We start from the raw sequence: 27,640 nt of genomic DNA, 5'->3' as shown, positions 1-27,640 counted from the left end.
AAAATATTGGAAAAATGTGATATCTAAGCATTATTCAGCAGTGTATTCAGAGTAGTCATTAAGATTTCTGATTTATTTTCTTTCTTTCCACCTCTGTTGGGAGGAATCAAGCGTACCATATGCAGGTTTTTTTTAATAAGGAATGGTGATGTCTTTATTTTTTTTTCCCAGTGAGCTTATATTAAAATTGTTATGTTTGGTAACACATAGCTGAAGAATTCTTCCTTGGTTTCAGAGGAGAAGTCAGGTGTATTCTTCTGCCAGTTGGACCAATTGGAATGGCTTTTCATACTCATTACAGGGAAATTATTATTAGATTTAATAGATTAAAAATAAATATTGTTGCAATAATTATTTGAAACTTTTACATTACTTCCATTCATTGAAAAAACAAAAATGCATTTTAAAAAGTATTTAGATCGGAAGTTTTTAGTAATCTTTACGTTCCCTTCCTATGAAATGAGATCAATGTCATTCTGAGATGGTCCATTCTGATCTAAGTATCTATGAAAAGTACTTCACATGTTTGAAAGCTGAGAATATCTTCATTTTTTTTCAGTAAATTTGTGTTGGCAGATTCAGAAAGGGATTAGACAATCCCATGGTTTGGTCTGTAAGTGAATACTAAAATTTCTAGGAAGCAATATGTCATCTAACAGCTCTCACACAATGGTTGCAGGTGATCAGTGACCACACAAACAATGGAGCCCAGGAAGCAGCCTAGCTCACCAGCTAGGCTGAACTGCATTTTCTGAACTGCATTTTCTTAGTAGAAATGCAATACTGGACTGGTGTGGCCAAAAGGGCATTTTTGACATTATTATGTCAGATGGGGAAAAAACAGTCTTTGATTTGAGTGGGACTCATTTTCAAATATCCTACAAATAGTTCACTACATTTTTTTTTTCCCAATTTCTTTTCAGTACCTTTTTAATTTAAGTAAATTATGTTTACTATACACATGTATACTTTTTAACTGTATGCATTTTGTCATTTTTACAGGAGTTTACAGGAACTTGTGCATTTTTCCTAAGGACATCAGATAAAGTTATAAGTGTGTCAAATGTTTCTCAGGTTAGATGAAAATCATGCAGTGTTTGTAGTGTACTTAATATTTTCTTATACTTTTATTCACATGACAGGCATCAGAAAAAGAAGTGGGAAGTGCTTTTGTGAAAAGTCTAGTTCTGTGTTTAACAGAAGTTTTTTATCATAAATATTTATGACAAAGTAATATTCTAATGATTTGGATATTAGCTGCAGCAATATTATTAAAACAAGATTTTAGTGGATGAAAATTCATTATTAATCAGTCATTAAAATAGAAATTTTAATGGCAATGGGGAATAAAAACCTAAACCAGGAGATTTTCTTTCAAGTAATGAGCCAAAATTATGGAAATGTTGCACTTAACTGCCTCTTTTAAACTTTAAAAATAAAGGTCATACTTGAAACTAACTAAAGTTTTCCTGCCCCTAGTAACTTTAATTGTGTGTAAGAAATTACTGTAACAGCTTTTTCTGACTTTCAGTGATCCTCATGTTCTTGGGAAATATTTGCAATAGAAGAACATTTAGATAGTAACATCTAAAAATAGACATTAAAAAAAAAAACAAACCAAAAACCAAAACCCTGAAGTAATAGTCTCAAAAATACTGATGCACTTGTTTTTATGCCATACAGATTTTCTCCTTATTTGAAACTAATAAGTTGATGTTTTCTTTTTGAGCAAGCCTGGAGTGTGTTTGTTCTCCAGCTGCAGTCATGGAAATGGGCACTGCAGTTTCTGTCAGTCATTTGCTTTATAACGGTATTTTCACAATTGCCTGATCTAGGGATGCAAAAGTAATTTCTAGGCTTCCTCTTCTCGTGCCCTGTCAGTCCTGTTGTGCTGCTTCATTTGGGTACCTGTCAGAACAGTTCTCTGAACTCTTCAGTTACCTGCCTTGGTGCCTTCTCTCTGTGGTTCTTTTGTGATCACCTTTTTTTGGCAGGAGCTGTGATGTAGTGTCATCAAACTTAATTCTCTGTGCAAGGCAATAATTTTAGGTGCTATAGAAGGTAAAACAAGCCCTAACTTTCAGTGAACCAGTCTTCACACTGATGAGGCTTAGAGTTCAGGCTAAGACTGGTTTGGCAAATTTTGATTTTTCCTGAAGAGCAGTGTAGGAACAATTGGAAGGAGAACCTGAGAACCCCCTAGAAATACATGCATTGGCCCGTTTCTCAAGAGTAATAACTGAATCTTCAGCATCCTGTGGAAAGAAATGGATCAGTTTGTATGTCAAACCTGTCCTAGTGATTCAGAAATCTTGAAAGACTTTATTTTGCCTGTCTCCCCCTCCCTGCAACAAATGCAAACACTGTCATATGGGAGAAACTGGCATTGTTGAAAGCATCTGAAGCAGAAAAATAGAGGTCAGTTCATTTCTTCATTACCTTTTGCCCTTTCCTGCTGCTATTTTGCTAGCACACCCGTTTGCAGAAGGAAGTATTTTAGGAGCATTTCCTTGTTAACCACGTTGTGGACTCTGCCTCCCAGGGAACGTGTTCAGACACGCAAAGAAACCTGGTCTTCCTCATAAGTAGTTCTTCAAGTAGAAAGATTACTTGATTGTTATCCATAACTCCTGCACTTTTTGAGAAAGAGTTTTCTACCCTCTTGTACTCCAGTAGGATTATAACACCGTAATATTGTTAGGACATAGTATCCCACTCATGCATAACAACTAAATGTCTTATAATGCTCTTTTATTGCATACAAGTGGGGAAGTAGAAAGAAAAATATTAGAAATTAATCATCAAGATAGCAAAAAATATCAAAGCCTCTACAGAAATTCATTTTTAGTTGTCAATCCTAAAACACTCTGGAATTTCTGTCTTTGCACAGACAAAAGTTGGGAGTAGAAGTTTCCAGGGCATAAGTTCATTAACAATGAGCTAGAGAGAACCATGCAACTGAGAGAGGCATTTCTTGCTTGATATCTTTATTGCTTTTTTTTTTGTTGCATTTATGATAGGTTGAAGCTGCTCCTCTAATAGAGAAATATAGACATATAATCGTTTTAAGATTAGTTAATGCATTGATGTTAAACAGTTAATATTAATTGGTTTCTGGAGTATTGCTACAATATTGGACCGACTTGTCTGGTGATTCAAACTTAAGGGCAAGTCTTGAAATTTCTGGTTGAGTTTTAGCCTCTGTCCAATCCAGATTCAGTACCTGGGGAGAAATATCCTCATGGAACCTATGTAGTTATGGACTTTATATATATATCGCCCCCATGTCCGAATTCCACTCAAATACTGTGTTGCAGAAGTTTACGTGCACTCTGCTAATTTTTGTTTCTTCCTAAAGGAGTTGAATTTTGGTGTATTTGACTGTACAAATGGAAGTATCCTTCAGGGCCTGGAATTTTTCTTGTCCCAAATCACAATACCAGCACTTAAATCCCAACAGGTAATCAAATACCTAGTCTTTTTTTTGTCAAGAACATGTGGAATTAAGGCAAGTGACTGCTGTGGTCCTGTTTATGCATCAGCTGAACATAAACCAGAGGATAAAATAAGATACAAGTCTAATATAGACCTTCACGGGAGTAATGCAATGTGTATGTGTTTGAAATTCCTATAGTTATTTTTTTATTGTCAAGCAGTGGCACGAGCTGTAATGCTCATGACAAAGGAGAACATAGCATAGGAGACATACTAAGGTAAAACCATGATGACTTAGTTAAGCCTGGATTGAAAGAGGTGTCAAGTTTTCCTGACAGCACAGGGGATCAGTATATTATTTTATTCTAGAATGTGAGCAGCAAGCACTGTTTCATAGCCAGAATATCCAGCTTCCTTGGGTTGTGCTTCTGTGGCAATCACAAAACATCACAGTTGGTTTTGTTGCCTTCAGAAGTACATGCTCAGAGGTAAGAAATACAGTGAAGCTCAATGTCTGTCAAGAATCGTGGTGTTATATGTTGTTACCATGTGCTACCATTTTCTCTCACTCCGGAGCAGGAAGAAGGATTAGAATCTGTTTTCTCTTTTCACAGAGAGACAAATCAGGCTGAAAAAAAAACACAATTCAGTGTGAAGACCGTGATAGCAGGGAGATATTTTTATTTCTTGGGAGCCTATTGTTTGCTTGTCTCATCTAACAGAATAATTAAATCAATGCACACTTTAAAATATTTATAGTATAAACAAATGTATTTTAGAGGGTACACGGGTAAATCTTCATATACTGCCATGAATAAGAAATACCTCTCTAATGAAAAATAAGAAAATGTGATCCTTGTTTTACTTTTTTTTTTTTTTTTTTTTTTTTTTTTTGGCATAAACCATAAAATAATCAGAACTGGGGAGCTGTGAAAGAAGGCTTGAACAACAGCCAGATACAAGACTTTCTGTATTCTGTGGATAAATTCGTGGGTACTTTGTCATCATCAAGACAGAATATAGAAGATAAAATTCAGCTCACAAAAGTGGATATTGATACTTATGTCAGCAACTTACAGAACCCATATGACTACATAACTGCAGGTGAATAATTCCTATGTCAAAGCAAACACAATGATGCTGCTTGTAAAGTAAATGTTATATCATTAGTAAAAAATTACTTTGAAGAATTAATTAATCTTCCTTGAACTGTATATGTTTTTCTGCTTAGTCTTGCCAGGTTTCTGACTCTGTAATCATAAAATCATAAATCATTTTCCCATCCTTTAATTCATAGATCTTAAAGGATTAGGCACTTCCTTGACAAATTTTGATCCTTCTAGTTTGCTGGCCAAGCAGCTGCTGAGTGAAGCTACTACCAGTGTGTGTACTCTTCACTTTCTTTGATCCTGTGGAAATCCTATCTGATGATAAGTCTGTCCCTGGGGGTTGTGAGTCAAAACAAGGTGTATTTATAAAACAATTATATATATATACAAGTATGAATGTAAGAAAAAGAGTAGTTATGTCTCTTTGAAAAGTAGCCTTCCACCTCTTCTTACCACAACATAGATTTTCAGAGAGAAATAGTGTCAAACCGGTCAATACTTCTGCAATCCCTCTCAACCCTACATGGGCCTATGGTGAGATAGCTTACTTTCAGCTGCTAGGGCAATCTAAAAGATGTGCAGACTTATAAATTATTTTTTTTTGTGGTTGTTAATAGCGGTGTCTGTTATGTGATGCTTTTAATGTGGAATAGGCTGCAGTGGCAGAAGGAGAGGGAAGTGAAGTAATCCTTTAGTTATGAAACACAGGCAGAAAAATATACACATAACAGTTAATACATTACTTTGACCTCTGTAATATAGTTCTCCCAAAAACACATTGCTGTATTTTTTCTCTCATGAACTCACTGTATTTTTTTTACCCATTTCCATTGTAAAAAATATGCTATAGTAGAAAGATACAAGCTGTATGTGTGTACATCTTGTTACAGACCATCTTTTCCTGTTGTTTGTCAGTAATTTGAATATACTCAGTTTACACAGAATACTCAGCTTACACAGAATATACTCAGCTTATGTTTGACAAGGACATTTCACTTCTGTAGTTAAAAATATGTATTTATTTCCTGGTACTTATAAGACTGTTCCATTCTATGACTTTGAAGGCAGTAACAGAGGGGTCACTGAGAAACTTGAAGAGGTGGTCATGATTTGGATCAAACAGATCAGACAAGTTTTAGTGGAGAGTGAACAAATAAGAAGAGAAGCTGATGACCTTGGTCCTTCTGCAGAGCTGGAGTATTGGAAGACAAGAATGTCATCATTTAACAGGTTAAATCCCTGCATTATTTCTCACAGACTCTAAGAAATAAAAAAGCTTTTAAAACATAAATGTAAATTTTCATTCCAAAGAGAGTATTAAATGTGTTTCTTTCTTCAAAGCCTTTTAGATGAGATCAAGAGTTCAAGAGTAAAGAAAATTATAAGCGTTCTTCAGGCAGCAAGATCAAAGACATTAAAGCAGTGGAAAGAGCTGGTAATTACTATATTTTAATGAAAGTTTTAAATGAGTAGAGTACTGTGTTTGTAATACACACAGAACTGAACACAATGCTAAAAATAGTTTTGAGTGTTTATGCTGGTTTTGTACTGTGGTTTGTTATTTGTTTGTTGAAACTTATAATACCAGTGGTTCTGAAGTTAGATAACTTGAAAAGAAGTTAATGCTTCTGTACTGCATCTTTCATTAACGTAGTGGTTGGAACAGTTGTGCAAAAGTAAAGCAGTGCAGGAACACAACACTTTTCTGTCTCTCCAGCTGTGCCCTGGGCAGCTCAACTGTAGAGGTGTCTGAAAGTTCATTGTGTTGTTTTTAGAATTATTCACAGCTCTTTTTTTTTGTAGCATAACTACTACTTCAGATAAGTGGATGTCTGTAATGTAAACTTGTCAGTCAGAACTGTAGGCAAGACAGAAAATAAGCTGTAGATCAGGTACAGTCAATCAGACACCCACCCCCTACATCCCCAAACACCAGGATGTAGATATTGTAGCATTTAAGAAGGTATTCTACTGTTTTGAAAATAGACCAGGAAAACAGGGTCACTTTACTGAGTTTTTGATTTTGTGCTTAATGTATTTTCATACTTTTATGATAAATAGAATTTGGATGAGTGTCAGAGCCAGTAAAAGCCAAAGATGATGAACTACATTTCTTTGTTCATACATAATTACCTCCTAAGTACTGGATAGTTCATCTGTCACATATACAGAAAAATATACACGCATTAGCTGTGATCTCATTTTCCTGTAGAAATGTTTATTAAAAAATGATGGGAAACACCCTGGTACATTTCAGGAATCTTGCCTAAGTTTTGTAGAATGGGTACCAAGCTAAAACCATTCTAATATATAAATTGGATTATCAAACCCACACTATTGTACTTCTATCAGGAAGGAAAAACTTTGGAGGCCTAAGTAAGGAGTTCCTCTAAATTACATCCAAAAGGTTGCTGATTGCCCTGTAGATCTTAACAATTTTTGCATATAAAATCCATTGTTTCTCATGTAAAGAAGAAATAATAGGAACATAAAATGGTTTGGTTTGGAAGGGGTCTTAAATATTGTCTGGTTCCAATCCATCTGCTATGGTCAGGGAAGCCTTCCACTAGACCAGATTGCTCAAAACCACACCCAGTCTGGCCTTGAACACTTCCAGGGATGGGGCATCCACAACCTCTCTGGGCAATCTATTCCAGTGCTTCACCACACTCATAGTGAAGAACTTCTTCCTTACTCCTTGTCTTATTTGAGAGAACTTCTGTGAGCAAACATTTGCAAGATGGAATCATAGTCTTGTGGTAGCATGCCCTGTAAAATAACCAAGAATCTGTTCAGTAAATTTTAACAGTATCAATTCTATTTCTTTTTTTTTCCTCCCTTCAGGATGGTAATGTAACAATTGCTGCCAATGAGGCTAAAGACAATGTGAGATATTTGTATACATTGGAGAAATTTTTTGGTCCACTTGCCAAAGCTTCACCTGTAAGTAGTAGTCTAAAGACACATAATGTGAAATCTAGGAAAGGAGGGAAAGGCTCTTGCTGCTGAAAGAAAGATAGTGCTCTGTTCAGTATTTAACTCCTATGCTTAATGATTAGATGACAGCTTAAGTTCATTTGTATTAGTCAATTGAATTTACTGATTTTTTAATAAGCCAGTGATAATACTACTTTTTGTGTAGGAGGCAGTTATTCTGGAACATAATTGAAGGGCATGAGAAAAATAAGCAAAAGATGATGTTTTTCCAAGCTGCATTCTGAGCTGAACTGTCTCTGTGAGTTTGGGCCTTACATATAGTATGTCTTCTTGTCTCCATGCTTCAGTCAGCAGTTACTCATGATTGTGTTCATGGAAATATCATAAAGTGATCTTAAGCCTTTAGTTGAGCTGAAACTGGGCAGCTTCCACTAATTTTAGAGGTTAAAGCTGTTTCTCTTGCAGGTAGCATGTATTTACTGTCATTCTGGTTAAAATGATAAAACTTATTTTCATAAGGTCTCAGATTTCAAAGGAAAGCATGAATTTTGAAGATACAGTCACCAGGCAAAACTGTCTGAATTCTCATGGTTCATAAGATTTCACATAATCCAGCTGCTTGCAATTTTTCCAAATAGTGTTTTCAAAGCTTGAACACTATTTGAGTCCATTGTGCTATTTTACACTGTTTTTCTTCTGGAGATATTCACCATTCTGCCATATTGGTCTTGACTTTTAGATACCATACTTTTTTATCCTTTTCTAAACCAGTCACTGTCTCTTGTTCTGAGTTCTTAGTATATCTGGCTTGCATGCCTTTTTGTGGAATCTTTCTGTGGATCAGAAAACTCTGTAATATAGTTCTGTATCATCAGTAAGAGAGAATATTGTTGCCTTTGTTGCCTTGCCTCCCCCTGCTGGATTTCTGTTCTGTATAGATCTAGGCAAAATGAGCAAAGGCGAACTTTCTTCTTGTCCTCCATACAGCAGTGTATGACTTCTTTTCCTCGGGTAGCATATTCCTTTGCAAAACAGACTACAGCACCTTCATATACTGGAGACCATGGCCAAAAAGAGTACAGCCTCTGTTTTTCCTCTGGAAAATCCCACTCTGGAAGAAGACCTTTATTCATTACCAGTTCCTCATTTTTTTTCCTTGATCACAGTATGTTAGGGCCCTGCAAATGAAAGGTCCAGTTCATAATGAGATATCTACAAGAACAAAGTTACAATCAAAAAAATTTTTATCCACTGACAAATATATTCCCAAAACAATGGAAAATGTTTTGATTTTTAGGAAATCAAAATTTCTGACTTTCCATTTTTTCCTGTTGTAGGTCACAATGATGGAATATGTACCCAATTTAATGACTACAGTCGGTATGATCTACTGTACGTCACTATTCTACAACACATCAGAGCGCATGACAGCTCTTCTTCTTAAAGTCACTAATCAAATGATTAATACATGCAAGACATATCTATGTGAAGGTGTTTCAAAAATCTGGGATCTGGACAGGTGATAGAATTTTAATCTTTTCATCTTCTTTTGTTAATACTAGAAGTAAAATTATAGGTTTACCAAGATTATTAAAAGGTACATTTAAAGTAGACCCTTGTCCTCCTACCAGACACTGATTCCCATGTTAATTTCAAGCTTGTGACTACTCATTCTGTGTAGAACTAAACCCCAAATTTACTATGGGTAGTGAAAAGAAACCTGTTATTGAAAAGCATGTAATGTATATCAGTATACGGCACTGGATATTTTGTCCTCATGGCTTTTTTTTAGACCAAAACACACTTGAACAATTAGAACTGCGAGCTAAGGTTCTTCATAAAGGAGCTCTGAGGCCAGACTGGCAAGGTTCTGTCTAAGGTTTATATTCTGCTGTTAGTGGACAGGAAAGTCAGTTTGAGGAAGGGGACAATATATACCAGGGCCAGAATCACAATTCAATTGTACTCTGTTTGGAGCAAGGTATGTGGGTGATAAGATGGGATGTGGACTTGTATTTTCTGAGTATTCAATGGAGAATGCTGTATGAGCAAACACATGAGGAGTGTAAATGGTGCCCATGAGGCACCTTAAATTTAAAAAGCTAGATTTACTGTAAGTTTGCTTTTTAGATATTGTAAGACTAGTTTTGTTCTTCTCTCCTATTGCTCTTGTTACAGCTGTTAGTATAGCAAGAGTCCCTGGTTTTCAGCAAATGTTAGGCACTACACAGAAAATGAATAGGAAGTTTGACTTGGTTCTAAAGAATGTGCAGTCTAAAACGTGAGAGGAGCTTGGAATCTGAAACATAAATGAACAGTGAGATGGAGGGAGGAAAAAAGTGGAGAAAACCCAGCAATGATACAGTGTTGGTCAGCTGGAATGAAAGTGTTTTCAGCAAACCTTGTGATGGCCTTGGATGTTTTGTAGACATCACTTCCAGGAGAACTAAAGGAGACATTTAAATGAAGGGACGAGTTAGCTGCTGTATAGCTGCTTGCAAGGAGCTGCTCCCAAGCACTACATATAGCATAAATGGAAGCACAGAAATGTTTGTGTGAAACTTGACAAGTGGGTAGTGAATGCCCATGTCACAGGCAGAACAAGAGGGAAGGATGAGAAGTCAAGTGGAGATAGCCTAGGAAGAACACGTACTATAAGAACAAGTCAATTATTTTCATCCAAAAGAGAAGGAGGAAATCAGAGAGGCGTTAAGATGAGCATGACATCTAAAGTTATCAACTAGAAAGTTAACAGTTGGAATACTCTCTTGAAAGAGTATAATTGGAGCATGATTATGGTTACTAGGATGAGAAGGAAAAGGTGTTAGAAGTGTTCTCAAGATATAGATAGGATGTCTGTGCTTAAATTCCAGCTAAGTCAAAGGTGACACTGAGGTCACAGGCTAGGAGACAAAAGGTAAACCTAACGGATAATGTGGATTCCTCTTGCATTTTGGTGTGGGTAAAGGGAAGTTTTCAGAAGTTACCTGTAATTAATTAAGTACTGGTTATGTTCATTCTAAAGAATTAGTGTAAATAAAAGTAAAATTCTTTTTTTTGGTTTTGTTTACTCTACCTGAGTTTACTTTTGATGCATTCTTCTCACTTACATATATGCTGCTGCTATCCCTGCAGTAGTTTCTCTCCATCCCAGTTGGTGGTTTCAGTCAATGAAGTTTGACTATCATTTTAATACCCAATGATCTTCTGGAAGATGAAAGACAAAGACAAAGTGAAGCAACAGTCTTGGGTAAACCGCTTATGGCTAATTTGCATGCCTCACCTCTGTAACCCCTCATCAGGGTTAATGAACAAATGTGTGTAAGATGTAACTATCTGCAGCCTTAGGAACCAAGATCTTCCTGGTGTAGCTTTTTACAGAAACAAGAGTTCCCTCATGCTTACTGTAGTCTGGACAAATATCTCTCCAGTCTTGTCTGCTTAGAAGAACAATGAAACAAACAAAGGAAAACCCATCATCAATATCCAGTTTACTGAAGACAAGAAATGACCAAACTGCAGGCATTCATTAGCCAGGTTTTATCTGATGTAAATCCTTTCTGGACTCTGCTGTGAAAGTTTTGGTTTGGTAACAGTAAGACCTAAACTAAAAATATCTGATCAAGCTATAACATTTTATACAAAACCTTTTAATGTAATCCTCGTACTCTGAATGTTTTCAGGTACCGTATAATTTTATGTTCTTATTTTGTACAGTTGCATAACTGACTGAAAGGTTCTAATTTTATTTATACTCTTTTGAAGATCTTAAGATGATTTTCTGTCTTCTGTGCTTTCTTCCTTAGGCAAGAATTGCTAAAAAGGATACAGCAATGCATTTCCCTCAAAGAACAGTATCAAACATCCTTTCAGAGAATTAGAGAGGAACTAAAGGAAAATCCATACAACAGGCAATTTGATTTCAGGTGAAAAATTAACTCTAATATCGAATCATATTCATTTATATAATTTATAAATGAGATTTTATTATATTTGCTGGCTAACAGAAAAGCTAAATGCTCAATAAAAATGTAGTGTTTTTATAATCAGAACATGACCTTCCAGAGCTGTTTTTTTTTATTCAAGAATAAACCAGTGACACGGTTTTTGCCAGTCACTTGTTGATTTAGCAGATGCCTGAAGGGACTTCAGAGGAATTTATGTATGTGTTAATGTAATATGTATGCTTATGTATGGTCTGAAATCCCAACAAATCTGAGTCATGAATATAAGTGAAAATACTCCGGGGATTTTAGCCAGCTTTGGACTGGGTTGCCTATTGCAATGCCAAGGGCAGTTTTACCTCTATAGGCACTTAAAGAATGTGGCATTTCTCAGTATCGTACGTTCACATTTTGATCTCCTGCAAATGTCTTATTTAAAAGAATAACTCCTTTGAAGTGTGGTAAGGACTTTTAATTGACTGATACAAGGATTAATAATTTTCTGGTTTATATCCATTACTTCAAAACAGTACTTGTTTTACTTGATTTGTAAGTATTAGAGCATATATTTTTTTTAATGTGGAGATTGGTAACAGTTGTGGTAGAATATATGTGGGTTAAACAGAAAAAAAATATTACAAACAGATTTGCATAACAATCCCTTTGTTGCTTTTTTATTGTTAGTGAAAAATATATATTTGGAAAATTTGATGTCTTCTGTAAACGTCTGGAGAAGATTTCAGACATGAGCAATGTTATGGAAAGCCTTGTAGAGCTCCAGTGTATAAAAATAGAAGGCATTGAAAAGATCAGTACTCATTACCAGAGCATTGCTACAAACACCAAATCCAAGCAGTATGATGTTCTGGATCACAGGAAAAAAGAGGTACATACATTCAGCACTTGTCTGACAATCACTCCTTTAAATTCTATACTTTTCACTGGAGTTATGCAAAGAAGATTAAATTTTTTTAACAATGCATATACTATTTTGCTGTAATAATGGTATTTTCATATCTCTGAATACAATTTGAAAGTGTTTGGGTAAATTTGGCTTTTATTTCAAACTTTTTTGTTAATTTTTGATAAACTAGGTTTTGTGTGATGGGTAATTCTACAAACAATTTTTCCTAAACTTTTTTTTCTGTTTGAGAGGTATGTATTTTGAACTGCAGGCTGAAAACTAATTAAGGCCAGTTTATGTAGTAAATACAGTTTATCTAGTTGCAAGAGTTACTCTGTGTTACTGGAAATGCTTAGTGGAATAGTAAAGGCGGTATTGTAGTAAAGGTAGCAAAGGCACTTAGATGAACATTTTAGAGGGAGAAGTGGATGATATCGTCACCCCTGGCACTGAGCAGGGTGGTGAAAATTAGAGTGGCTTTTCAAGTGTTTCAGACTCATGTTTTAGTACATCCTGCACATTCTGGAATTAAGCTGCTTTTTTTGAGCTGTAGCTTGCTTGCTTTGGAGGATTGATAACCTCACAATAGGAGAGGGAAAGGTTGACTGACTTTCCTGCCTTCCTGAACTCTAGCTTGCAGCTGTCAGAAGCTTTCCTTTAAACATTTAAGTCTAGAGTACCTTTGGCTTTATTTTAACTGGCTGATGGCTTGCGTTTCTGTAATACTTGCTGTGTGGTTCTTTTCTAAAAGAGAACATTACTGGTAACTAGAATTTAAAGGTGTTTAAAATTTGTGTGACTTTTCTACACCTAAATGGTTGGAACAGTCCAGATAGATATTATAGACTATCTTCCCAAACTTGTGGAGTACTTTCTTATCTATACACACACAGACACATTTACTATGGCTCCCTCCAGTAACTTGTCTTAGACAATCAGTCTTTACTTGACCCCTGGATCCCCTTGCTCTCCCAGTTGCTGACACACAGAGACACACACATGCCAATAGTTCTTTCTTGTAGTTAGTCCAGATTTATAAACTTATCAGTAGCTGACCTTCAAATCTTCCCATCTCTCTGGTATCTAGCTTAGGCCTCCAGCTCCCTCTGGTAGCCAACTCTTAGATCACTCATCTCTCTTCAATGTCCAGCTCAGGCTTATGACTGCTCCAACACACGGTTCCCATGCCTCTGTCCTGTGGTTGCTGTCTAGTCTGGTTTGGTGTTGTCCTCTGGCCATTGCCTGCGACATATGCAGCCACACAGTATGGACAGGCCCCAGTGTCTCTAGTCGCTGTGATTCACTGGCCCTGCTCTGGTTGCTGAAGATAAGACCTCAACACCCTCCAGTCTTTCCAGTTGCTGACTCCAATAGTGCATAAGCCCAAATGACCCATGGTCTCCATAGAACCACAGAATGGCTTGGGTTGGAACAGACCTTTAAAGATGATCTTGTTCTAACCCCTAGCTATGGGCAGGGACACATTCCACTAGATCAGGTTGCTCAAAGCCCCATCCAGCCTTGCCTTGGACACCTCCAGGGATGGAGCATTCACCACTCTCATGGACAAAGTTCCTCACCATCCTCACAGTAAAGAATCTCTTCTACCAGCAACCTGTTCTCATGTGACTGGCTCCTTTTATCCCATGGTGCCTCTGTTTTCCAACACTTATTCCTCCCAAAACTACATTGATCCCTGCCATTGCTTCTTCCCCAACTCCCATAATATGTTTTGTGCAGTTCCAAAATGGTTTTCCCTAGTAAGCTGTAATAAGTCTCTTATCTCCTAGGCAATATCCTCCTTTATTCTGTAAGGTGCTCTAGGGAGCCTGCCAGTTGGGTGGGCTTCATGTCTGGACAGGGACCTGAATGCTCTCCTGTGGCAGTGCGGGGAGCAGCTGGGGAGTGTGCTCACTTCTCTATGATTAGGTTGTTAGATTTCTTCCCCCTGTCTTTTTTTCTCTGTTCATGAAGATAAGACTTTAACCTTTGTTACTGGTGTTGTCCCTGTTCTCTGTAATTCAGTGCTGAACACATGTACTGGACAGATAAAGCAGGTTCCCCAGGAACTTCAGGGAAAGAATTTTGTCTGAAATGAAAACCACACCACAGATGAATTTCTTTTGTTGTTGTTGTTTTACCCTCTTCTAGTTTGAAAAAGATTACCTTGAATTTAAGAACCAAATTGCAGCATTATACGAGTCCATACAAGAATCTGTGGATTCCTGGTTTGAGAAGACTGTAACTGTAAGTAATTTTACAGATGCAAACCCCTTGTCCTGGTGCCTGCTTTTTGCCATGATTCCTGTTGCATTTCTAAGTTATGTTGCACTGGCAGGTGTAATGAAATATTTCTGCCATCTATTATCTTAATATCATTACTGTTCAGTGGTTCAGGCCATGAGAGATCATAATATGGGATGTTAATGAAGTGTGAGTAGAAGATGTAGGTGTTCTACCACAACTGTTTGCAGAAAGAAGGAGTGATGAGTCAGAAAAAAATAAATATTCCATTTTGCTGTAGTGGTAGCAGTTTCTTGTTTCATACTATGGTAAATATATTCTATATGGGACAAAATACAGAAGAAAAATTCACTAACTTGTTTTGATGAACTTCTTTGTGTTTCTCAGAAAACAACTTAGAAATTTACATAACATAAATTAAAAAATGTTCATGAACAACGATTTTCTGAACTATTAATATATGCTGCAGTAAATGCTCCATCCTCCTTTTTAGACTGAACAGATGCTGGGACTTCTGATGAAGCTGGAGCAAATAGGAGACAATCATATTGATCTTAATGAGAAGTACACCAAAGTCCTTCAGCACTACAGCCAAGACTTGGAGTCTGTTAGAAAACTCTACCAGAGGCAGAAAGAAAATCCACCTATACCACGTAACATACCACCAGTAAGAATGAAATGAGAGAGAAAAAAGACTTTACTTCTTGGCTGTTTTAAAGTTAGTGGAAGTATAACCTCCTATCTTCTCTGTTTTAGGTAACAGGGAAGATTATGTGGGCTCAGCAGTTATATAGAAAAATTAACCATCCAATGACATTCCTTAAGAAGAAAACCACACTTCTGAAGGTTGGAAAATAGCAGAGGAGGATTTATACTAAGCTTTCTAGCATGTTATTAACAGACACATGATTTATTTCTATACTCCTAAACTCGCTTTTCTAGCAACTTGTATTCAAGCTCATCCAAAATGATAGGTGTTAGTGTTTGCTCCAGGGTTTGAATTCCTTTTTGCAGTATTATTATTCTGCTGGTGAGGACAAGTACTTGCCTTGACACATTAAGCTGATATCTTAGGTCAGTGCTTTTTTCTCTTCTGGGTCTTGACTCAGGTTAATCCTGATAGCAGCACTGCTGGCATGTACTTAAGCTCAGAACCTTTTGTCTTCTATGCTCTCTAATGAAGAGGACTGAGATATTTGAACTCAAACACTAGTCCCACTTCATGGAAGAATGTAATTTTTATAGCTTTTTCAATGGGATATTAGTGCCTTGTGTAGGTCATAGTATAAAATTCTTCTTATGGGTAAAACTGGGAGGAAAAATCAGGAAAAGAGTTATCTTGGTTAAAGTAGTTAAATCCTTCTTAAGAATTGAATCCCTAAATATATTTCTAAATTTCTGTGTCTTACCTTATCTCTAGAGTAGCAGAGGAAATAGTGAGGAAAAGCCTGCTATGTAGACTCATTGAATTGGTTAAATGGTGCTTGCTTTTCCTCCCCCTTGAACTGCAGACACTGGAAATGAAAAAAGTTGTTAAGAGCTACAATGAAATGGCTGCAGTTCTTCTGGAATTTGAACTTATTTATCATAGAGCCTGGTGCAGGTTTGCTGACCAGGCTAGAAATGCTCTGTGCTCTTCCTTACTTACCAGGCACCCAGAAACCAAGGTAAATATTATTTATTCTTTGTATTGCTGTTGTATTGTTTGGTATTACATATGCTACTTTAATCACATCATGGATAGACAAGGACAGCATTAAAATAACCTTAATAGGGTTAAAAAAAAAATACTTTTTTTTTTCCTTTTAGTGTGTATTTATGGTACAGACTTCATCTTGTTTCTTCTTTGTAGGACAACTGCCCCATAAAAGAGGCAGTATCCAGCAAAAGCATATCTATTATTGACTTATCTACATCTTTTTAGATATTGTTTCATGTTTTATTTTCTATATTAGCCAAAATTTTAGTCAAGAAAAAAAATTTTAATTAGATCATGTTCTTTTCTGTAGTGGTCAACATCACTGTATTGAGTATTTGCAGTCATTCATTAATCTGCTTTCAAAACTGCTTGCTGAGAGAGAAGATCTTACCGTTCTTACTTCACAGGTTATTTTTGCTGTGGTACTGCAGAGAAATGATAAGTTAAAATGTGGCATTCTTTTCAACAAATAATTCTGTAATGCACAACTAGACCCTAGTTTTCAAAATCATTTAACATCTTAATAGTATTTAGTGCCCTGAAATGTGTACAGAAATTAACCTTCACAACATTTCTCCACAGTTTACCAAAGGAGAAACTGAGATAAAAAGGCAAATTAGCTGCCACTGAGTGTAGCTGCAGAACTAGAATTAAACTTAGGAAGTCACTGGGGCCAAGTGGTTGGGGAAGAGTGAAGGAGTCATAGGAAATGGAAATCAGTGTAAGATGTTGGTTGATTAGTACTTTGGAAAATCCAGGTATTTGTAGAGGAGGATGGAGATCTGTGTAAAAACATGGACATCCGTTTAAAATATCTTCTCTAGTCATCTACATTTTGTTGTAAATCCCAGTTATATCACACTATATGTAACACCAAACTGCTACCTTATTTTCTGTTTCTCTTTTTCCCCCTGTACTGCTGCTACATGAAGGAATTACTTGTAAACCTGGATCCAGTGGTCCTGGAAGTACTCTATGAAACAAAATACCTGAAAAAAATGCATTTTGAAGTTCCAGATATTGTCCTTGGCTTGTGTGCAGATGAAGAACAGATTAAAAGACATCAAATGCAGTGAGTGAACACTTTTTGGATTTGATTCTTATCTGCAGTCCCTGAGAATCCTTAGCTTTGCATCTGTTGCATATGCTTTTGATTTATTCTCATTTTTCTCTTTGATGGAGTTTAATTGAAATTTAATGGCTTTCCCTCGCATTTCCATACTAATATTGGTAACATGTAGTTGTTCCTATCTCCACAAATATCTCATTACATGCTTTTTTACTTTTTGTTACTGAAACAGCTGCCTCTGTAAGTGGGGCTCCTAGGTACTGCTAAGACACCTATGCACTGTACCATAGGGATTACACTCCAACATATTACATATTAGTGCATAATACAAGCTTACTTTCCACTCCGAAATAGACTTCAGGCTGACTCCTCAAGCAAAGAAAGAATATTCAGACTGCAGACTTAGCTTAACCAACACTGGAAAAACAGTTTTGGGTCTATTGCAAATGGATTTTCTCGGTATATTATGTGTAACGGTGATGTTTAAAGTCATGGTTTTAATCTGGCACAGAGCACAGCTACTATTTTTTTTTTCAGCAGTTCTTGTAAGAAAGTAATTATATATGTGACTTCTGAGTTGCATTTGCTTCTAATTCTTTTTTATGTAGCTTCATTATGCAACTCCACTTTCATGGAACTATGTTGGTAAGACTTGATTCACAATTTGGCCTCTTTTTCTTTGGGATTTGATGTCCTAAGTGGTTTTCATCTAGCTTTTCTTATAAGCAGTGTAATTTCATACCATGTCTTGTGAGATGGGAATAAGGGAACAAAATTACCATGTTTTCAGTTCCCCGAGTTTTTTTCACTGTAATTAATTTTCCCTGGAAGAAAGTTTCTCTAAATCATCACAGTCACTTTACTGGAGGTACTTATTCCCCCAGTCTGGTTCTGCTGTTAATAGGGAGAAAGAGGCTTAGTTTGAGCTAGGAAGAACTTGGAACAGTTCTTATTTTTAACATGGGGGCAGAACTTGCAGATGCTGTTAACAGAAAACATGTTTAAACTTCTGTATGTTTGAAATGTCTGAGTTAAGCCCATTCTTAACATGATCACGTCTTGCAGACTCCAGAATCTATTAAGCAATTACAAGGAGCGTCTGAATGAGATTCCTATTATGCTGAAACCACTGATGAAACCATTCATAGGACAAATTGAGGATGCTTTTACCCCGGGCCTGATGGAGCTCTCATGGACTTCTTTGAACATCAATAAATGTATGTAGGAGGAGAAGAAGTGCTGAACTCTTGATACTGTAAGGGGGTACTCACCAGATAGTCCCTTGTTGGTTTTAGGAAGATCACTCCATTTATACGAGGGAAAAACATGCCAAGTCTCTCCCTCCAGATTATGAAAATAAATCAGACATGAGTAAGGAAAATGGTGTCCTGCTTTAAACTGTGGTGATCTTTGAAGAGAGCCTTTGTTGAATCATCTGCTCTACCAGATATATACTTTTTTCCTCTCCCTGGTGATCCCCCTTTACCACCCTGGTGTCCTCCCACATGAACAACCCACCCTTTTTTACTCTTGTGATAAAGAGGCTTTCTGGCTTCTCACTTCTGGAAAATAACTAGTCTTGTTAAAAAGATTGATTTTGCTCACCCCTGCCTCTCTAACTGAGATGTTACAAATTCAGTTGCTGAGAGTACACTGCAGTTGCTAAATTAGTCAGTTTACATCTGTGTAACTGAGTAAATGGTTTGTCTTGTCTGGCTGCTTTCCATACTGCTGTATTGAGGGGAGAGCCTGTATAGCCTTGACTTTAGAGTTTTCTTACAAGCTGCCATGAGTAGCATTGCATCAAATTACATCTTGTGCTGCAGTTCCATTTTTGAATTGCATGCTCATTTTCATTTACCGAGCTTAAGCTGTCCAGTTTTACTTTTTTCCCCAATCAATCTCTCTCTGATCATTTTCCAAGTAAGTGACCACATGGTGAAAAAGGTAAGAGCTTTTCTCTTGCCTACATTATCTTTTTATTTCTCTGTGAAAAATGTGTTTGTGGACTGAACTTTTCACTTTAGCTAGGTAATAACAGCTTGACTGTTACAGGAAGACTGTTTTTGTGAGGCGAAAGAGTGGTGTGCTTTAATAATGTCTCTTATCTTTTATGCAGAAAAAATCTTCATAACTGATGCTGAACATCCTAAAAGTGATACGTCTAAATTCAGAATTGAAATTAGTAATATATCTGTCTACATATATGTATAGCATTTGGAGATTTCTCTACAAATCCTAACTGATTCTAAGAAAACTTGTTTTTAATCCCCCTTTATGTATGTGGGTCTTTTCCCGTGCAACTAGTAAGATACAACCTTATTCCTATCAAATATGGCATGAAATTGATTAACTGTTATAAAAAGTGCCAGTTAAATGAACATCTATAAAACCATCAGCAAGACTTCTATTTTCCAGCTCTGTGAGAAAACAACCCATGCCTGGACATCAGTTTTCAGATGAGGTAGACTGATGTTAGGCTTTCACTTTTCTTCTTCAAAATGAAAACCAGCAACACAAACTGGAAGAGATGCAGCCTAAATGTGAACATGAAATGGGACGTAGGTTTGTGCAGCTGTTCATTTGTGACTGTGCCACGTGGCTCTGACCAGTGATTAAGACAGGACTGGCCACCCTTTAGCTTTGCTTGACCTTTGCCAGAACAGAGCACAAAAAAAAACCCCAAAAAACAACAATGGCAGGTGGTTTTTTTCATGTTGGTTTTATAGCTCTAAAATGAATTTTTGTGTTTGGCTTGCATAGTTACTAATGCATCATAAGGGCGTTCTTTACAATATTTTATTTACTCATTTGGAGATTCTGTGCTATGTTAAGTATCCGAATAGCTATGGTTCAGTTTTTAATGGTTCTTTGGGTCAGCATTTGCTCTGGTGGCAGTTTGCCTGTTTTACAAGGTAGAGGTTATGCAGCAAGAGTATCTGGGCTACCTCCTGTCTCCCACTGCTGCTGCTGGAGTGGAATGGACCCTAGAAAGGAATGCTTTTCTCAAGTGTATGTGTCATGTCGATTTGGGCAACATCTAGCAGGCCCAGAATGCCTGTTGGACCCTTACAAATTAGCCATTGGTTCAGTGCATACAAAATAACTCTGACCTGCCAGTGATGGGCTGAACTCACTCTGCATGAGCTTAATGTTTTAAGGGCCTTATTCCCATCTACTGTGTAGAAGTATGACAGCCCATGGTTACCTTCTAGACTGAAACTCAGGAAAAAAAGGTGAAAGTGGATTTAGGACTACCTGATTTATATATTTTAAAAAATCCTCTAAGGAATTTGTTGGATTATTTGTCCATTGTAGTCAACAAAAAAAACCAAAATTCATCGTGTTTATCTTCCTAATAGGAATAAATGATGTTTCCCACTTAAAACATCAGCAATTGGATGCAAGTGTCACACTGCTGTGTCTTAGATATCATAGTAAATTCTGCCTACATACAGTAAGAAAGAGTATTGGTGATTCAAATGATACTGTCTGACAATAACAAATACAAAGACAAAGTGTGTCAGGTAACATCTTTCTTATCTTGCAATACAAGTATGAAGGACAGGGAAGGAATTTATCCACTTTATTCAGAAACAGTTATTTTTACCTAGTTTAATAAACATATCTGTTAAAGGACTCACTTTCTCTCTTTCCAAAGCAATGTAAGTCAAGCACATAAAAGAAGAACTCAAGTGGTTTAACCAGTATATAATCTTGACTGAAGAAATTTTAGGCATTACATTTAGAAGTAATTACAATGATAAAAGTACTGGATTTCCCTGTGGATTTATGCAGAAGGACCAAATTAATTTTTGGACAATGACATCCTTTCTGCTTTTCACTGAATTTTGTTGAGCCTTTTCATTATAATGTTCTTTGATACAAAAAAAGAAGAGATGTTTTGAAAGCTATTGAATTATTTATTTTAAAATGGTTTCATTTAAAGACTCCAAACTAGAGTAAGTCCATCATGTCTTGATTCCAGGCCTTAACTATGTGTTTCATGGCCATTAAATCCTCATTTTATCATAATACTGGAGGGGGTGAGCAGGGAGGAGGCAAGATTTAAGGGGTCTGTATTTCTTTTGCACTATTTCTTTTCTTTTTTTTTTCCTTGTTTAGTTATTGAGAATGTTTATAGTGCCCTGAGGAAGCTGGACCATGTAGTCAAAGAAGTGACTGATACCATGGAATGTAGAATTGAAAGAATTCTGGAGGATATGTCGAACACTGCTCTGATAATTTTGCCTGAAGATGAACCTATAGATGTTCTTGCTTTCCTGGAACAGACAGAAAAGCTTGCTACCTCTGCTGCTCACAGGCTGTCTCAGTAGGTTTATTCATTGTGTAGATTAAAGGCTGTATTTGGGAGGGATTATATATGTATTACTTTTTCAGGCATAGAGAGTTTACTTTAAAAAAAATATTTTATTGGAGTACTAGTGTGAAGCAAAATGGTAGCCTCCAGATGCAGGGAGAAACTCCCAAGCATCTAATACAGCAGGTGTAAGATTGCACCATGGTGTATCAAGTAGCAAGAAAAATGAAGATGGGTAAGAGCTGAAATCTTATTGCCATGTTAATAGCTTGGTTCTTAATGCTAGCTAGCAAATATAAGACTTCCCATTCTCCTGTTGCTGCAAAATTTTTGGCCTGTGCTGATTTTCTAGATTGTAGCAGTATAGTTGAGTTCTTCTCCCAAAAGATGTTTATGCTCACTGTGCAAAATAAGATAACTAACCTCTACTTATTTTTTTCGTTTTTATTTTACTAATTCTGATTTCACAGATTATCTCACTGTATCATCATGATAAGCCTGTTTTATTAACACTAGCTGGAAAATAACTTCTTTTTCTTTAATTATTATGAAGTCTAGTAGAATCAGATACAACAGAATCTGAAAAATGGTTTTCTTGATCATCTGCATGACTTAAAGTCTTACATTCTCTGGGTGCCCAAGCAATAGGAACAAACTGAAAACTCGAAGGGTATTTCCTTGCACATACAATTCTTCACAGTGCAGTAGGGCTGGGGGTGTGTGCCTGGAAGACAGCAAAGAGTATTCCTTGTGTTTGATTCCTGTGGGTGACTGTAAGGTTGTTTTTGTAGGCAGAGTCAGCAAGTGGAGTGCTCTGTGTACGAACTGGTAGATATTCTTAAGCACAGTCTGAAAGCGGATGCCGGGCGAGCTCTGGAGGTAAGAAGACCACTACACTGTAAAAAGTAACTTTTTAAAACCCAGTCAGGTACTTGATATTTTGCTTACATGCTGGATAATATGGTTCTTTTGCTAAGAATTTTCCTTTAACTCTTCAGGATTCGTATGCCTGTACACATCTCAACACGAAACAGAAAACACGCTGCCAAGAATGCCTGTCCTGTTGTTGCTATAATTTGATGGGGCAGCTTTGTCAGAAGAATACTGACTCTTTGGTCAGATGTGAGTCTGTCTTTTTCAGATATGTTTAAGTTTTTAATATCATTCTAAGTTTTTTTTTTTTCCAAAAAATTATCATGGTAAAATATATTTCTTCACTTAAATATTTTATTTATCTAGGCATGAAGATTTCTTTAGAGTCCTTAAGACATCGATTGCGTGTTGTAGACTCGAGGTATCAGATGACCAAGTCTGTAGAGACACAGAGGGTTCCTTTGTTCAAAGCTGAAATTCAACTGGCTATTCCAAATGTTGTCCTGAGACCAAGTCTTGAAGATATTCAGGTAACAAAACCATTGCACATCTCAGCTATTTATGGCAAAACATTTATAAATGCATTGTTTAAAAACAACATGTGCAAGTTTAATCTGGTATAAGAACTAAAAGGAAAGGAAAAAAATATGACATCATTTGGGTGCTGGACACATGAAGCCACCAATCAGGTTGTTCTGCAGGCCAGTAGAAGGAACTTGTTTTCCTAAAAGCTCAGTAACTCATGTTCACAACCCCTCTGCTTTAGGGCAAACATTTCAATGTGAATGCAAAAATAAAAATGAATGCCACTGATACAGCCTGGTTTGACTTCCTGGTCTCCTTAAACTCTTTCAGAGTACAAAATTATGTTATCAGTTTAAAACATCATTTGTAAATCAACATTCTGCAGTTGTGAAATGTAAAGAAAGATTTTACCAGCCTGAAGCCCCAAACTGTGGAAAATTTTGAACGCTCTTTTACACTTATACTAATTCAGCAAAATTCTTACACATGGACTTTCAGTGTCCTATGGTGTCTCAAATTATACACAAACTATTAGTTGTTTATGGTGTTGATTTGTGGACTTTAGCATTGTCACTGTCAAAATCAGTAGTTAAATTCTTTCTAAGATTTCATTTGCAGTCTTCATGATGTTGTCAATAAGAAATCAGACCACAACGTGTAATTTAAAAATACCATCGATAGAAGATGTTATATAATAATTTATATAGCTGCCTGTATAGATTATAGGCTTATACCATCACAAATTCAGACAAATCTATTCAGGCTTTCTGATGCGAATACTATAATTATTAATAATACATAACTATGTTTATAGCCAGTTTAGCAGGAAATAGTGCTATAATTAAGTTATGATCCCCAGTGATTCCTGATTACTGTTCATAAAGCACTCTTATGTTTGTGGTTGAAAACCACATAATCACAGAAGGAGTGTGGTGAAGCTTTGTGGAATACTCTTGCCCCTTACAAAATGGGTTTTGAGTGAGCCTACTTCATGCTTATCAGACTATTTTCTGTAAAGATACAAGTATAATTTTTCCATTTTGATATTGTTTGGAGGATCCCTTTTTTCTTTTTTTCTTTTTCCTTCCTCTTATTTGTTGTAATCTCTCTGTATGCTCAAGGTGAATGTTTTGCTGTTTTCAGAGTGCTGTAAACAAAGCAGTAAATATCGTATTATCAATAGCCAAAGATATCCCCCTGTGGAAATTTGCTTACTTACATCATAAACAGCAGCAGGTGAGTATTTTATTTCAATTATTTTAAAATTTTAGTATTTTGGGTAACATTTCTTAATTTCATAAGAATAAGTATTTCTTAATTTCGTAAGAATATGTTCCATACTAATCCTTTGACTTGAAATGTGGTAGATCTTGTTAAATGAAAGCCTAGTTTTTAATGTCTGTACCAAGTAACTGAACATAAGAGCTATGATTCATAAACCTCATGTTTGGTGATTTTTAATAGTAAAATAAAAAGGCACTTTAATAAAAATCTTTTAAAATTACTGTTCAAGTACGATGATGATATTGTAGAGAATGTGTGAAAAATTATTCACAGGTACTAGCTGGGTATAAAATAATTTTACTTTCCTAGGCAAAAAGCTTTACAGTTAAACTTTCAAACTGCATACAGCACCTATAATGCTATGGTAAATATAAATATTTTACCTGCCATTAAAATGAGCACTAAAACCTTGGGAAGGTATAAGGTATAGATAGTGATGGTAATCAAGTGGCCTTAATTCTCTCCTCTGGCAATGGAATACCGAACTATGTAGATCTGTGACACAAAATGTCTTTGTAAAAAGATATGAAAACCAGGTCATCTAATTTCAATGAAAAATTCAAGTTCTGAAAGTAAATAATAATAAAAAACAGGCTAGGAGAGAATGGTTTGAATTCAGTTTCCTCAAGCAGAATTGGTTGCTTATTTCCAAGCAGCCAACCTGCCACTGCCTCCAGGACTATTTTTTTTGCCAAGAATGGGTATGGGTTGTGATTTTTACACTAAAGAAAGCAGGGAGACCTGAGCAGTTGTGCAGGAGCAGGAAACAGCACGGCTGGACTTGTATGTGACGCGTATTTGATAGAGGTCATTCAGAGATGATTAATATAGAGCTCTACCTGGCAATTGCTTATAAAATCAGTTTAAGCACTAGAACTCTAGTTCTGTAAAAATCCAAGCTAAGAACAGGGAGTCTCCTTGTGGATGCTTTCTCTATGCTTCCTATTTGTTCTTAGAAGTACTTATTGTGTGCATTATTGGGCATTCCATAATGTAGAAAAGAAAAAAAAATATAGGACATCTGTTTTTTTCTTGTTTCATTTATGCCAGATTGAACAAGCTGTTGCTGTAGAGCTAGGTGATGAGAGCAAACTCACCAGGATGCTGGCACTGAAACCTTTAGACAAGCAGATCATCGAGCATAAAGATGTTAACAGAGTGGTGATCCAACTAAATACAACTATTTTATCTCTTAAAACTAAAGCGTCGGATCTTCTGAAGAGCTTTTCTGAATTTTCAGGCATCTGGAACAAGGTTAAATCCATATTTACTAAAATATGTTACTATATTATGAAATCTTCTAAATAAACTCTTCTTGGTTGCATAACAAGACTGTGCTCAGTAGGAAGCATTGGTTGCGTGGTAGAATCCATAGTCACGTAATACCTCCTCTGTCTACTCTTGCATTGACCGGAACTTGTCATTTACCAGTTAAACCATCTGAAGTAGAAAGAAAAAGGACAGAAAATAATGCTGGACAGTAAACAGGTTAATGCTCCCATATGCTTATGTGTCTTTCTCACCGCATCTTGTCTGTACAGGTTATGAAAAAAAAATAATTTCAAAGGATCTCTGAGAAATTGCACATTGCAAAACTACTCCTGAATATTAAACTGACTAGTTCTTCTGAAAGCAGCCTTTCTATTTCTTCACAAAAATGATAAACTAAATCTAGGAAATCTTTCCTGTAATAAGGATTCCAAAGTAGAAGAGAATCTGGGCTGAGGGAGTTGCCTTCATTAGGTAGAGGTTCCAGTCACATAAACAGAAAAGCTCTGAGGTGTGTTTTGGCAGGAGATATTTCATGAAATAAAACTTTGTCTGCATTCTGACTAGTGAAACTCAGCTCTATGGGTGGACAGCTACTGATCTTACCTATCAAAGGTGCTTTAGTCAGGCTGAGAAACACGCAGTCAAAACAGGAGTAATCTTATGTTTGTAACTGGTCACTATTTTTAACTTCCCCTTCCTAAACCAGCTCATAGGTGAGCATGTTCCCACAGCTGACTCTTTTGTCATTAGAGGTCAGGCTAAGGTACGCCATTTTCATTTCTTCATGGCTTCTGGGGTTCCATATCTTCATGCTTAGTTACCCTGGTTTTTGGAGATACTGTTTTGAGCTAACCACATGTTCATGGTGTGTCATTTCACCCAGACAAGACACAATCAGATTGGATGATGCAGTAGTGTGATAATGTTTCCTTTTTACTAAAATTTTCTTGAATAGTCAATCTGCTCCTTAACCTCAAAATTACTCAGGAGCTGGCTCTGTTTCTCCCCATCTTCACAATCTCTGTGGCACCACTGGGAATTGTCACTGGTAACGTTACTGGCTGGGGAAGTTGTAGCAGCTTCTCAGGGACTTCACAGTGCAGACTGTAGAGGAACATCACTGAGCCAAGTCAAGATCATTCATCTGTAATTGAACCTAGCACATTTATTGAGCTGGTTGCACTGAAGTTCTCACCTCTGCAGAGACTGGCCTACCTTATAAGAAGGAGGGATGCTCAGTTGTCTATAGCCTTTAAACAAGCTTCAACAAGCTACTTGCCCCATCTTCCCTTAGATCTGCCCTTCACTCCCGAACTGTGCTTTCTCCAAACAGCCAGTCCATTTGTAGCTAGAAACTGTGGTTAAACATATTGTATCAGGAAGACTGAAGGTGGCTGAGTACAGTTGCTACTGTTAAATACCTATTAGAGATTGTGAGCTGCTTTTGGGGATTTGCAAATAGGAGAGAGACTGGGAAGGAGATGTTTCCAGCAGTTGTAGCAGCTACATCAGAAATTTCATAGTAATATTTTTATTTATAGCTTTAAATATATAGCTTTTAATATTTGGATTTTATAGCTTTAAAGAGTAGTGTACAAAGAGTAAGAACCAGGAGAAGCAGTTCAGGTGTAAGCTTTAAGATCAAGTTAGTTCATCTTAAGCTCTTTTAGAGAGGGAACAAACTGTTTTGCACAGTACCTCAGACAGCTGGGTACTTCGTAGGTTATTGTAAGACCACTGCTAAAGTATGATATTGAGGTAAACTTCTTTTATATAGGATCCTGAGGAAAAAGTGAGGGAATTTATAGAAACTAACCCAACAACAGCTGAATTCCAGACTCAAATCAGATACTTTTCTGTAAGTATACCTTTAATAAAAACGAGCTGCTCAGAGAAATTGTGGTGAAATTAAAACCTGAATACTTGTGTTTGTTTTAGCAATTAGAAATGCAAATCAGAGAACTGCCAAATCACTGTGTACTGGAATCAGTGGATATTGCAACAGAGGCATTGAAAATAGCTTT

The 27,640-nt window shown here is 36.5% G+C and overlaps 1 protein-coding gene across 1 annotated transcript in view; it reads left to right on the top strand.

Moving 5' to 3' along the window:
• The window catches only part of LOC103781634 (dynein heavy chain 5, axonemal-like), a 162,369-nt gene that overhangs the window by 7,687 nt on the left and 127,042 nt on the right, over window positions 1-27,640 (top strand). Inside the window, 23 exon segments of the mRNA XM_008949354.1 lie at window positions 1,003-1,074; window positions 3,359-3,460; window positions 4,353-4,539; window positions 5,609-5,774; window positions 5,886-5,979; window positions 7,389-7,487; window positions 8,819-9,000; window positions 11,288-11,407; window positions 12,110-12,311; window positions 14,481-14,576; window positions 15,067-15,240; window positions 15,330-15,419; window positions 16,085-16,240; window positions 17,205-17,344; window positions 18,407-18,558; window positions 21,467-21,674; window positions 22,454-22,541; window positions 22,661-22,784; window positions 22,902-23,065; window positions 24,204-24,296; window positions 25,395-25,598; window positions 27,394-27,474; window positions 27,555-27,640. The exon segment at window positions 27,555-27,640 is cut by the window's right edge and continues 22 nt beyond it. Of these exon segments, the coding sequence (XP_008947602.1) occupies window positions 1,003-1,074; window positions 3,359-3,460; window positions 4,353-4,539; window positions 5,609-5,774; window positions 5,886-5,979; window positions 7,389-7,487; window positions 8,819-9,000; window positions 11,288-11,407; window positions 12,110-12,311; window positions 14,481-14,576; window positions 15,067-15,240; window positions 15,330-15,419; window positions 16,085-16,240; window positions 17,205-17,344; window positions 18,407-18,558; window positions 21,467-21,674; window positions 22,454-22,541; window positions 22,661-22,784; window positions 22,902-23,065; window positions 24,204-24,296; window positions 25,395-25,598; window positions 27,394-27,474; window positions 27,555-27,640 (3,080 nt within the window).

Source organism: Merops nubicus, unplaced genomic scaffold (assembly GCF_000691845.1).
Source record: "Merops nubicus isolate BGI_N331 unplaced genomic scaffold, ASM69184v1 scaffold501, whole genome shotgun sequence".
Classification (NCBI taxonomy): Eukaryota; Metazoa; Chordata; class Aves; order Coraciiformes; family Meropidae; genus Merops; species Merops nubicus.
Note: the sequence above shows the minus strand (reverse complement) of the source record. Positions and strands in the feature narration are given on the sequence as shown.